At 41.1% G+C, this 14,384-nt stretch overlaps 2 protein-coding genes across 2 annotated transcripts in view; one reads left to right on the top strand and one right to left on the bottom strand.

Annotated features, from left to right (window-relative positions):
* SPAG16 (sperm associated antigen 16) overlaps positions 1 to 14,384 on the top strand; it is a 964,274-nt gene that overhangs the window by 495,232 nt on the left and 454,658 nt on the right. The window lies entirely within an intron of this gene.
* On the bottom strand, positions 2,141 to 4,840 carry LOC122426519 (GRIP1-associated protein 1-like). The gene has a single exon (XM_043445511.1). The coding sequence runs from the start codon at positions 4,805 to 4,807 to the stop codon at positions 2,279 to 2,281; it is 2,529 nt and encodes an 842-aa protein (XP_043301446.1). The 5' UTR covers positions 4,808 to 4,840; the 3' UTR covers positions 2,141 to 2,278.

Here is a 14,384-nt window from a genome sequence, read left to right as displayed (position 1 = left end):
GAGAAACATACCGTGTTCATGGATTGGAAGAATCAATATTGTCAAAATGGCTATTCTACCCAAAGCAATCAATAGATTCAGTGCAATCCCTATCAAGCTACCAACGGTATTTTTCACAGAATTAGACCAAAGAATTTCACAATTTGTATGGAAATACAAAAAACCTCGAATAGCCAAAGTAATCTTGAAAAAGAAGAATGGAACTGGAGGAATCAACCTGCCTGACTTCAGACTCTACTACAAAGCCACAGTCATCAAGACAGTGTGGTACTGGCACAAAGACAGAAATATAGACCAATGGAACAGAATAGAAAGCCCAGAGATAAATCCACGAACCTATGGACACCTTATCTTTGACAAAAGAGGCAAGGATATACAATGGAAAAAAGACAACCTCTTTAACAAGTGGTGCTGGGAAAACTGGTCAACCACTTGCAAAAGAATGAAACTAGAACACTTTCTAACACCATACACAAAAATAAACTCAAAATGGATTAAAGATCTAAATGTAAGACCAGAAACTATAAAACTCCTAGAGGAGAACATAGGCAAAACACTCTCCGACATAAATCACAGCAAGATCCTCTATGACCCACCTCCCAGAATATTGGAAATAAAAGCAAAACTAAACAAATGGGACCTAATGAAACTTAAAAGCTTTTGCACTACAAAGGAAACTATAAGTAAGGTGAAAAGACAGCCCTCAGATTGGGAGAAAATAATAGCAAATGAAGAAACAGACAAAGGATTAATCTCAAAAATATACAAGCAACTCCTGCAGCTCAATTCCAGAAAAATAAATGACCCAATCAAAAAATGGGCCAAAGAACTAAACAGACATTTCTCCAAAGAAGACATACAGATGGCTAACAAACACATGAATGGTGCTCAACATCACTCATTATTAGAGAAATGCAAATCAAAACCACAATGAGGTACCATTACACACCAGTCAGGATGGCTGCTATCCAAAAGTCTACAAGCAATAAATGCTGGAGAGGGTGTGGAGAAAAGGGAACCCTCTTACACTGTTGGTGGGAATGCAAACTAGTACAGCCACTATGGAGAACAGTGTGGAGATTTCTTAAAAAACTGGAAATAGAACTGCCATATGACCCAGCAATCCCACTTCTGGGCATACACACTGAGGAAACCAGATCTGAAAGAGACACGTGCACCCCAATGTTCATCGCAGCACTGTTTATAATAGCCAGGACATGGAAGCAACCTAGATGCCCATCAGCAGATGAATGGATAAGGAAGCTGTGGTACATATACACCATGGAATATTACTCAGCCGTTAAAAAGAATTCATTTGAACCAGTCCTAATGAGATGGATGAAACTGGAGCCCCTATACAGAGTGAAGTAAGCCAGAAAGATAAAGAACATTACAGCATACTAACACATATATATGGAATTTAGAAAGATGGTAACGATAACCCTATATGCAAAACGGAAAAAGAGACACAGAAATACAGAACAGACTTTGAAACTCTGTGGGAGAAGTGAGGGTGGAGTTCAAAGAACAGGCATGTTATACTATCTAGGTGAAACGATCACCAGCCAGTGGGATCATGAGAAAGTGCTCCCGGCCCCCTGTGCACTGGGAAGACCCAGAGGAATCAGGTGGAGAGGGAGATGGGAAGGGGGATCGGGATGGGGAATAAGTGTAAATCTATGGCTGATTCATATCAATGTATGACAAAACCCACTGAAATGTTGTGAAGTAATTAGCCTCCAACTAATAAAAAAATTAAAAAAAAAAAAAAGAGTCTTCTCCAACACCACAGTTCAAAAGCATCATTTTTTCGGCACTCAGCTTTCTTCACAGTCTAACTCTCACATCCATACGTGACCACTGGAAAAACCATAGCCTTGACTAGACAGACCTTTGTTGGCAATGTAATGTCTCTGCTTTTTAATATGCTATCTAGGTTGGTCATAACTTTCCTTCCAAGGAGCAAGCGTCTTTTAATTTCATGGCTGCAATCACCATTTGCAATGATTTTGGAGCCCCCCAAAATAAAGTCAACCACTGTTTCACCATCCATTTCCCATGAAGTGATGGGACCAGATGCCATAATCTTAGTTTTCTGAATGTTGAGCTTTAAGCCAGCTTTCTTTTTTTTCTTTTTTTTTCAGGCCTCCAACCCCTTTAATGTCCAGTCTCCCAACCTATTTGATATTGGCCCCAGCCCCCATTTTCCCACCAAAGCCCAAGGGAATGGTGTCCTGGGAGCCAGGGAAGGAAGGGAGTGGGTGCAGCCTGCAGGTCTTTAGCTGGCTTCTCCTGGTTCTAGGTCGGGGTCGGGGGACCCCACGCACTCCTTGCTGAGCCGCACAATTTCCTGGGACAGAACTTCCATGTCCTTGTGCAAATGCATATTCTTGGTCAACTGCTCTTCCAGCATGTTCTGTAGCTTCTTGTTCATCTCCCGAAGGTTCTCATCACCTGGCTTCACTAGGTCTCTCAGGACGCTGCCCAGCCCGCTGCGGTCTGTGTGGCCTGCTGCCACAGATACATCAATCCGGCTGTCCATGACGTAGGTCTCAATGATGGCACTCTTCCGGCAGAGGTCCTCTGCCATGGATGCACTGCTCACCTCCAGGTGCTTCACCTTCTCCTCCAGCATCCATTTCTCCTGCTGCATCTCTGCCAGGCGCTGAAAGAGCTCAGCCACTTCCTCATCTGACAGCTCTGCTGGCCGGGGGGGCTGGGCCTGAGGGCTGCTGGATAAGGACCTCGCTGGAACAGTTGAGCTCTCCTTCTCCCGCAAGATCTCGCGGTAGCTGAAGGAGGAGACGCTACTGCTGTCCCCAGTCTGGGTCCGGCTTGGTGAGTTCATCTCTGAGAGAACCAACTCCTCGAGCCCTGAGCGGCTCTTGCTGTTTGTGAGGATGTCTTGCAGCCGCTCCTGCAGCTTATCTGCCCGTTTCCGCTCTAGGTGCAGCTGCCGTTTGAGGTCCTTGAGCGCAGCACTGCCCTTCTTTTCCAGGATTCGCTGCCCATCCACTGTGTCCTTTACTTCCTGCTTCAGGCTGTTGATGGTCTTCAGGTGACAGTCCCGCTCCTCCTGGGCCTGTCGGAGCTGCTCCTGCACACCCTGTAGCTCCTCCTCCTTGCTCTTCAGCTCACTGGCGTGCTGCTCCCGACACTGCCTGAGGGCTTCCTCTTGTTCCTGCTGCTGCTGCTGCTGCAGAGATTCCTCAGCCTCCTTCAAGCGCCGTTCAAACCAGCCCTTGGCTCCATCCATAGAGTGTACCTGAGCTTGAAGTTCTTCTACCGTCTGCTGAAGAGTCTCCAGTTCCCGCGTTCGAGCCTTCTCCTCACGGATCTGCCCACGCAGCTCCTCCTCCTGCCGCTTCTTGTCTTCGTGCAGCTCACGGAGCTCACGCTCGTAGCGGGCCCGCACTCCCAGCACCTCCTTCTCATGCCGTAGTCGCACTGCTCCCAGCTCTTCCTTGTGCTGGGATTTCTCCTGCAGTGTCTCCATGGCCAGCTCATCCAACATGGCCTTCCGCTTCTCAGCACTCTTCCGAGCCTCCTGTAGTTCCTGGATCAATTGCTCCTTCTCCTGCCCAAGTTCCTGGAGTTGTTCCAGCAGCCGACTATTGGCCCGCGATGACTCCTGGAGCTGGCAGTTCAGGTCATCTTTCTGTCCCATGAGGTCCTCATACTGAGTCTGCCGCTGCTGCAACTCAGCTGTCAGTCCAGCAGTTTGTTCCCGGAGCATATTCAGTTCTTGGGTCTTTGCTGTTTGGATCTGCTCCAGGGCAGCCAGGCTAGTTCTCAGAGCATTATTCTCAGTCAAAAGTCCTTCCACTTGTTCCTGCGCATCTGCACTCTGAAGGGACACCTGATCCTGTAGGGCTCGCAGAGCTGCTGCATGCTCCAGGCGCTCCCCTTGCCGCTGATCTCTCAGCTCTGCCAAGCTCTGATTGGCAGCCTCGAGTTCCTGCTGCAGCTTTTGAGTTCGAGCCAACTGGGCTTTGAGATCAGCCTCCTTCCGCTGTTGTAACTCCTCAATCTTGTTCCGGCTGTCATTGAATAGTGTCTCCTTTTCTGTCTGCAGACGGCAAAAACTTTCTTGTTTCTTTTTCAGTTTCTCGGAGAGCTTAGCAAGTTCTTCCTGCAGCCTGGATGTTTCAGCCTGCTTCAAGGTCTCCAAGCCTTGCAGTTGCTCCCAGAGCAATCTCTTTTCTTCCTTCTCCATTTCCCATTTCAGCTCCACTTCTGCCAATGGCATGGGGGCCATGATAGGGGAAGTTGAGACCCCTGGGGGGTCCCCTTCACCCTCACAGGCAGCTGGGGACCTGCCAGCCTCTTTCCCATAGCGCTCCTGCAGGGCTGCCACGTTCTTCTGCAAGGCTGTGTTCTCCGCCTGCAGTCTCAGTAGCTCCCCATCCACAAGGCTCCCAGCTTGGGCAGCCCCTGCCCTGGCAGCCCCAGCCTTCAGTTGCTGGTTCTCCCGCTCCAGCTGTTCCATCTGGCTGCAGAGCTTGCTGAACTCGGCCATAAGCGTGCTGTTCTGCAAGCGGAAGTCCTCCTCCTGGCTATGCAGCTTTGCCTGAAGCATCTCATTTTCACTCAGCAGCCCCTCGACTTCCTGAGCTTTCTTGCTCTTGCTCAGTGCCTTCTGAGCTTTGCTGAACTCCTTATCCAGGTAGGCAACCTTCTGTCGAAGACTGGTGAGTTCAACACCATTCTTGCGTAGTTCATCTGAAAGCTGGTAGTTGTTTGTCCGGAGTTCTAGTAGCTGAGCCTGCATCCGCTGAAACTCCTCTTCAGACAGAGCTTGCGCCATGTTCCTCCCCCCACCCCCCCCAAGCCAGCTTTCATTACTGTATTAGCACCAATCAAAGCAAACACTTTGACATATCAAAGATGCAGCCCTGCTTCTCGACTCCCTCCCAAATGAATCTGGTCAATAAATGAATCTTCATCCTCCTCAGTAATAATGAAAAGAGTTTGCTGTATTTTTTCATCCATATATGTTAAAAGATATATGGGCATAGTACACATGGGTTAAAAAAATCACACAGTTTTATATTTAAGGTTTGATCATATCATATATATAGTACACTTATGCATGTTTGTGTATATCTGAATGTTGATGTATATACACATGCTAGTATTAAAGCAGTGTATTCAGATGTTCAGCTCTTAATTTTAGACTACTGTAAATATTTTACTATCTCAAATATTCTAAATAACATCTAATCAAAGTGTGAAAGTGTTAGTCACTTAGTCATGTCCGACTCTTTGTGACCCCATGAACTGTACCCTGCCAGGCTCCACTCTCCATGGAATTCTCCAGGCAAGAATACTGGAGTGGGTTGCCATTTCCTTCTCAAGGGGACAATTTCCTGACCCAGGAATCGAACCCAGGTCTCCTGCATTGCTGGCGGATTATTTACCATGTAAGCCACCTGGGAAGCCCCTAATCAAAGTTGTTTATTTATTTATTTACTGACTGATTTACTTATTCTTTCTCTATGATTCCAAACCCTAATTTGTTTCAAAACCATTTATTTGAGACAGCAAAAAACTATTACCATGCCTCTGAAACATTGTTTTAGAATTTGTGGAAATGGTTTTTATTTAAAGAAAACTCAAGATTTGATTCAGTTGTTATTGAAATAAATTGAATGCCCAAGTACATCAAATCAAAAGATGTAAACTGTTTGATATAAAAATAGAAAGTCATAAAAGGTTCAGTTCAGTTGCTCAGTCGTGTCCGACTGTTTGTGACCCCATGAGTCGCAGCACGCTCCCTGTCCATCACCAACTCCTGGAGCTTACTCAAACTCATGCCCATCGAGTTGGTGATGCCATCCAGCCATCTCGTCCTCTGTTGTCCCCTTCTCCCCCTGCCCCCAATCCCTCCCATAAAAGTCTAGGTAGAACTAAAACACTTTCTTATATACACAGTGTTGCTTAAATGGGAAATACTTTTTATTTAGATAATGAAATTGAATTTGTTCTGTTAAATAAAACACTAGAGACATTTTTTCATAGAAATGTTAAATATTGTTTCTTCATAGTACCTAGCATGAGTTTGTACAAAATTCTATCACGTATCCGTGAGAGCAGAACTTGTTAGTGGTGTGTGTCCTGTGTAGGGAGTGAACCAGATCTTCATTAGTCAGGGAACATGAAAAGTTTGTTCCTTGGTCTGGCCTTCATTCAGTTCCTTCTTAACCTAGAATGGATCCTGCGGGAAGCATTGCCTCTAGCAGGATTCCATCTGCTAGAAAAGTCATCCCTTCTGATTTGGCCCATAACTCAGACATTTAAAAATTAATGATACCTAATGAGTTAAATATAGTTATTGTGTGTGTTATCATTTGAATATATGTCCTATTAAAATTTTCTTACTCATAAATTTAAGACTTTAAGTTATGGTTGGAAATTCATGGTGATTATTTAAATATGCATTCTAAGAAGTACAGTGTTTCAGCCTAGAAACACAAAACATACCTTTATATGAAGCCATGACTACTATAAAAAAGTGAATTAATGATATTTTTCTCTTGATTATACTTGGTCCAATGTCTGACAAGTTTATAAAAGTATCTGATGTTTCTAGTTTTAGTGGTGTTATGTAAGTCATTTCATTGTCTAGTTCTCTAGTTACCATTGACAAATTAAATGCCCTTTTTAGAGGATATTAATGTCAGTATCTCGAGAATAAATTTTACTGTGAACTTGGCTTCATTAGTACACAAATATAAATTAATATATCATATGTATATGCAAAACTGTAGCAATAAATTATGTATCTACACCTCAAAGTTACTGCCTAGATACTTAATATTCATTATATGAAATGTAAATATCTTATACAACTAACATTAGCAAGCAAATGTGTGGTGATTATTTATGTAGCCCTCTATTCTTTGCTCTCATTTACTGTTAATCATATCAAAGGAGACTATGACATCTTATACTTGAGGCTTTCAGTGGTATTGCAACAATAAATTAGTTCTTAATTATCTGAATTATCATGACTCTTACTCAGTTTAGTTCAGTCACTCAGTCGTATCCGACCCTTTGCAACCCCATGGACTGTAGCATGCCAGGCTTCCCTGTCCATCACCAACGCCTGGAGCCTACTCAAACTCACGTCCATTGTGCCAGTGATGCCATCCAACCATCTCATCCTCTGTCATCCCCTTCTCCTCCCACCTTCAGTCTTTACTGGCGTCAGGGTCTTTTCTAATGAGTCAGTTCTTCGCATCAGGTGGCCAAAGTATTGGAGTTTCAGCTTCAGCATCAGTCCTTCCAAAGAATATTGAGGACTGATTTACTTTAGGATGGACTGGATTGATCTCCTTGCAGTCTAAAGGTCTCTCAAGAGTCTTCTCCAACACCCCAGTTCAAAAGCATCAATTCTGCAGTGCTCAGCTGTCTTTATGGTCCAACTCTCACATCCATACATGACTACTGGAAAAACCATAACTTTGACTAAACAGACTTTTGTTAGTAATGTCTCTGCTCTTTAATATGCTTTCTAGGTTGGTCATAGCTTTTCTTCCAAGGAGCAAGTATCTTTTAATTTCATGGCTGCAGTCACCATCTGCAGTGATTTTGGAGCACCCCCCCCCAAAATATAGTCTTTCACCTTTTCCATTGTTTACTCATCTATTTGCTATGAAGTGATGGGATCAGATGCCATGATCTTAGTTTTCTGAATGTTGGATTTTAAGCCAACTTTTTCACTCTCCTCTTTCACTTTGCTCAAGAGGCTCTTTAGTTCTTCTTCGGTTTCTGTCATAAGGGTGGTGTCATCTGCATATCTGAGGTTATTGATATTTTTCCTGGCAATCTTGATTCCAGGTGGTGCTTCATCCAGCCTGGCATTTCGCATTATGTACTCTGCATATAAGTTAAGTAAGCAGGGTGACAGTATACAGCTTTGATGTACTCCTTTCCCGGTTTGGAACCAGTCTGTTGTTCCATGTCCAGTTTTAACTGTTGCTTCGTGACCTGCATACAGACTTCTCAGGAGACAGGTCAGGTGGTCTGGTATTCCCATCTCTTTAAGAATTCCCTATGATTATAGAGTGGCAGGGACAAATAGATTCAAGGGTTTAGATCTGATAGACAGAATGCCTGAAGAACTATGGGCCTAGGTTCGTGGCATTGTACAGGATGCAGTGATCAAGACTGTTCCCAAGAAAAAGACTATGTGCAATGCAAAAAGGCAAAATGGTTGTCTGAGGAGGCCTTACAAATAGCTGAGAAAAGAAGAGATGCAAAAGGCAAAGGAAAAAAGGAAAGATATACCCATTTCAATGCAATATTCCAAAGAATATCAAGGAGAGATAAGAAAGCCTTCCTCAGCAATCAATGCAAAGAAATAGAGGAAAATAATAGACTGGGAAAGACTAGAGATCTCTTCAAGAAAATTAGAGATACCAAGGGAATATTTCATGCAAATATGAGCACAATAGAGGACAGAAATGGTATGGACCTGACAGAAGCAGAAGATATTAAGAGGTGGCAAGTATACACAGAGGAACTATACAAAAAAGATCTTCATGACCCAGATAACCATGATGGTGTGGTCACTCACCTAGAGCCAGACATTTTGGACTGTGAAGCCAAGTGGGCCTTAGGAAGCATCACTACAAACAAAGCTAGTGGAGGTGATAGAATTACAGTTGAGCTATTTCAAATCCTAAAAGATGATGCTGTGAAAGTCCTGCACTCAATATGCCAGCAAATCTGGAAAACTCAGTAGTGGCCACAGGACTGGAAAAGGTCAGTTTTCATTCCAATGCCAAAGAACGTTCAAACTACTGAACCATTGCACTCATCTCACAAAACTAGCAATGTAATGCTCAAAATTCTCCAAGCCAGGCTTCGACAGTACATGACACTTACTACCTGTGTTAATATTCCTCTCACTAAAATCATTGTAAGAACCCAGTACCCAAACTGGAATAGATTGTTCATCTTCCCTTCAGAGGCTATTGGGTTTAATCCCATATGACTGACAGCCTTGTTTATTTGGATCATCACAATAAAATGAGCCATTATGTTCTAGTTATTGTCCATATATCCACTAATCAGCCTTGATCTCTCATCACCTCTGATTTCCCTTCCACTGTATGCTTTGGAATCCAGTGCCTGACATTAGCAAAATATCTTGTATAGTCCATCTCTTCATTGTACTCTATATTTTTTTACTTAAACTTGTCTCCCTTGAGGAGATGAAGTGCCTTTTCCAATAGAGCCTATAACTAATTCCCCTTAATTTTTTTTCCAAAAAATGTATAACATAATAAATTGCAATCATTATACCCTGTCTTTGAGGTATAAACACATAAAATGTGTTTGAGATTTTTTTTGTTGCATTTACTGATTTAGCTGGGGGCCACAAATTTCCCCCATCACTGAACCTGAAAGTTTGTTCACTAATGTAGTTCCTAGTACTCAAACTAGGAGCTCAGACTAGAGTTTGGAACATACTGGGAAAGTAATATATATATTTTAAATTGACGGTTCAATTCCCTCCATGCTCTTCATTGTCACTTCTAGACTGCTTTCTTTCTTCCCACCTCATCGCAAACCACAAAAACACATTCTTTGAGACCAAACCATTAGCCACTCGTTCATTGTCTTGTCATATACTGACTTCCTGGTCTTATCTGTCAGGTTTTACATGATTTATCACATGGCTTACTGGGTTCACTGAATGCAGCATCACTATCCAAGCAGAAAATTTGTGTGAACTTCTTGGACTTCCAATTTCTTTACCTCTGTACTTACAACAACTTTCAAATCTCAGTTTCAGGTTTTCTGCACTGTAAGCACCTTTCCCTCCTTTCCCTGGCTTACATCCTTTGAGACCACTTGCTCCAACAATTCTGTGTTTCCAGTAGTATTGATAGTTCATTGTCTCCACTATTTTTTCTCTAGTGCTGATAACAGCCTTCCAGTTTCTCCCTTCTCATCCAGATTGAAATCCAAAGACCATCATAGTGGTCTGTCTTTCCCACACAGCTTCAGATCCCTTAGTCCTCTCTTCCTCTACATTTCTTGCCTGTCAATACCCCAACTCTATTTAAACCAAATTTCCTCACCACTTGCTGCCTGTACCTGGTCAGTTGAACATGGACAGGAAACATACACACACACCCCCCGGAACTGTGATGATTGATCTCACTTTATAACTTCAGCTCACAAGTTGAATCCTACTGCATTTCCTTCATCAATTAACTATCTACCATACAAAATGAATATTTCATTTCCTTTCTGCTCTCTTTTTAAATTCGTAATACCTCACTTTACTCCTCCCCCCGCCCCAAGTTCAAACCTCTTGTTCTAACTTCTGCTTGCTACTGTTCCATTGACCAAAGCAAGTCACATGGCCAAGACCAGGACCGGGGTAAGAAGTGACTACCTAAAAGTGTTCATTTAAGGAGAGGAATAAATGGCAACCGTTTTTCAAAAAATATACCCTCTTTCTAACCCTTTTCCCATCTTATAGTGAACATCGCTCATACGTGTCCGACTCATTGTGACCCCATGGACTGTAGCCTGTCAGCCTCCTCTGTCCATGGAATTCTCCAGGCCAGAATACTGGAGTGGGTAGTCGTTCCCTTCTCCAGGTAATCTTCCCAACCCAGAAATCGAACCCAGGTCTCCTGCACTGCAGATGGATTCTTTACCAACTGAGCCATCAGGGAAGCCCTGCTCCTCTTATAATCATCTTCCAAATGTGACTGTAGTATTAAAATTGTATTTTAACCATATTATAGATTTCATACTTCTTTGGTTGACCTAGGTATATATAGACTTTTAGGATCATCTCTAGACTAAAATGGAGTCTGATTTCTTGTCTCAATACTTAAAATAGATTGTTGGATAAATTCTGATAAATAGGTTATTGGAGTAATTTTAGGCTATCAGTACGTCTCTGCTCAGTATACTTTAGATGATCCCTACTACTCCTTTATACCTTTTTTATTTTGAATTATTTTAATTGCCTAAAATAAATGTAAACAGTTTTCATGTACTCTTCACCCAGATTCCCCCAGTGATAATATCTTACTGTTACATATTATCAAAACTAGGTAACTGACATTGATACAATATTATTAATGCAAGCATGGACCTTAGTCTAATTCGCCAGTTTCTCCATACATGTGTGTGTGTGTAGTTTCATGAAATTTTATCACACATGTAAATTAGAGCAACCAATGTAACCTTATATAATCAGGATGTGGACTATTCCATCACTGTACAAAAACTCTGTCACGTGACCTTAATGGTCACACTCTTCCTCTAGCCCTAATCCTTCAACACCCTCAACCTGCTCTGGTTTCCATTACTATAATGTTGATTCAAAATTGTTATATAAATTGAACCATACAGTATGTGAGCATCTGAAGTCGGCTCCTTTTCAGTGAAATTGAGATTCACTTAACTGTCTTGGATATCAATAGTTAATCCTTTTTTATTGTTAAATAAAAGTTGCTTAAGTATAGCAGTTGGCTTTTATATTTGTTCCTCAAAGGATGTTTCATTTGTTTCTATTTGGGGAATAGTACAAATAAAGCTGCAGTGAATGTTCCTGTGTAGGTTTCTGTGTGGGGCTTCCCAGGTGGCACTTGTGGTAAAGAACCCACCTGCCAATACAGGATACAAGAGACATGAGTTTGATCCCTGGGTCAGGAAATCCCCCTGGGTGGAGGTGGAATGGCAGCCCACTCCAGTATTCTTGCCTGGAGAATCCCACGGACAGAGGAGCCTGGTGGGCTACAGTCCATGGGGTTGCAAAGAGTCGGACATGACCGAAACGATTAGCACACACACACAGGTCTTCATTTCTTTGGAATTTATGCCTGAGAGTACAATTGTTGGGTTGTGTGGTAAGTGTACTCTTAGCTTTATTAAAAACTGCCAAACTGTTTTCCAGTGTAATGATACTACTTTTACATTACTATCACAATACATGAGAAATCCAATTTTTCCACATGCTCATCAGAATTTGATATTATTAGTAGTTTTTATTATCTTAGCTATTCTAATAGGTGTATGGCAGCATCTTATCATGGTCTTAATTTGCATTTCTCTCATGGCTAATGATGTTGAACATATTTTCATGTTCAGTTGACCCTTGAACTACTTAGAGGTTAGGGACACTGGCCTCTGCTCAGTCAAAAATCTGTGTAAAACTTTAATCAGTCCTCCAAATCCACAATTTAACCAGCTGTGAATTTGGTAGTACTGTAGCAGATCTTTACTGAACAAAATCCATGTGCAAGTAGACCTGCACAATTCAAACCTGTGTTTTTAAAGGGTCAGCTGTAGTTATTTGCCACCCATGAAGTATTTGTTCATGCTCTGACTCAGTTTCTAATTGGATTGTTTTCTTACTGTGGATTTTCTATTGAAAGGTTTTTTTTTTTTTTTAATTTATTTTGGATGCACATCCTTTGTCAGAGAGTTTTGTGTAAGCTGCGGGATCACTGATGAAAATCAACAAATAAAAAAACAAAATATTTGATTTTTAGAAAAAGTACAAGAGTAATTTAGTGGAGGAAAGTGAAAAATCAGTTGACTATATTTAATTGAGTTCATTTATGGATTCTCTATTCCACTGATATATGCATTTATTATTTCTTTAATACCATACAGTCTAGCTTACTCTAGTAAGTCTTAAAATCAGATAGTGTGACTTCTTCAGTTTTTGTTTCTTTTCTTTTAAATTTTGTTGAGACAGTCTAACTTTGTTCTCTAAAACCTATCTAAAATCATTTAATCCTGATTTTCCTGGCCATTAAATTTCATGTTCTTTTTCTACTTAATATCTCTTTTTTTTCCCCAACCCTCACTAGTGTCTTATTGCTTATTGTTTTATTTTTTCATGCTCCTCCTCAGAATTAAATCCCCTCTAAATTCTCTTCCAGTAATCCACATTTTATTTCCTTCTATAATTAAGTGGGAGACTGTGCCCTTCTAAGAAGCCTCTCTGCCTCACCCTCAGTCTCTGATGGATACCCTCTTCTTTCCTAATCATTGTTTTCTTGTTAAAGTCAGATTGTGAGTTTTAAGTCCTTAATCATGCACACACAAACATGAATAAACTCCTCCACATATACTTTAAGATCCACATATAATTTAAAAATTAATAACAATGAACAATATGTATAAGAAAGCCCATTAAGATTCAGTTTTTGTATATGAAAATCCCTTTGATGCTTTCTCTTTACTTATACTTTAGAATATAAAATTCTTTTAAAAATTCTGTCTTTCTCTGTTTTTCCCTTTTCTCTTTGCCCTTTATCCTCCTTTTTGGTGTAGTGCCTAAGGCACATGCTGCTTCATTCTGTTAGGTAATCCAGCACTGGCTTTTCTCAATAATTTGTTCTGTCATAAAGCATTCATGTTTCTGCTCTAATTCTCTTATTTTTGTTGTCATTCTACCACATCACAATCTCTGATTTTCTCTACCCTTTAAAATATTCTGTGAATGGCAGATTATCCCACCTTTGACCTCATATTTTTTCTTATAATCCATTCTTAAATCTTCACTCCTTTTAAAGTAAGCTTTACTTCCTGAACTTTCCCATGTATTTCTGTCTTAGTTTCCCATGTATTGCAAACAGTTAAATGGCTCCTCCAATTCTCTTTCCTTGACAGATATGTAACTTCTGTACCTGAACTTGAATAAATGATTCCATATGATTTTTTTTCATCCACTGTCTTCAGCAATAGGATCCCTCTGACCTTGTCTTCAGAAAGCCATGTTGACTGGGAACTAAGGAAATCTGAGTACTTGATACGTTCTCTCTTCAGATAACTAACATCTGCAGGATAGAATGATGAAAAAGTTCAAACTCTATGAAAATAGTATCTAAAAACATTTTATAGGTGGCAGGATCACACTAAATTATCAAATTCCTTTTTTTTTTTTCAAATTCCTTTTTAATGTACAATTTTTTTTCATACAATAGTGCAGATGAGTTAAATCCAGTACTCTAATGAGTTAAAAACGCTTTTGACAAAATGATCACCATCCTTAACTTTCAGTATATATTTGTTTGCACTACGAGGTCTTTGGTATTCAGACTTTTTTGTCAGAGCAAATAAGGATCAACTGTAGGATTGAATGAATATTGTCACTGAATATTTAACTCCAAATATTATTTTACGATGCCTGGTGGTTTAGATGCTAAGTCATGTCCAACTCTTGTGACCCCATGGACTGTAGTCTGCCAGGCTCCTCTGTCCATGGGATTCTCCAGACAAAAATGCTGGAGTGGGTTGCCATTTCCTTCTCAAGAGGATCTTGCTGACTCAGGGATCGAACCTGGGTCTCCTGCATTGCAGGCAGATCCTTTACTGACTTAGCTATGAGGGAAGCC

This window comes from Cervus canadensis, chromosome 24, assembly GCF_019320065.1.
Source record: "Cervus canadensis isolate Bull #8, Minnesota chromosome 24, ASM1932006v1, whole genome shotgun sequence".
Classification (NCBI taxonomy): Eukaryota; Metazoa; Chordata; class Mammalia; order Artiodactyla; family Cervidae; genus Cervus; species Cervus canadensis.
This window is presented reverse-complemented; position numbering and strand designations above follow the sequence as displayed.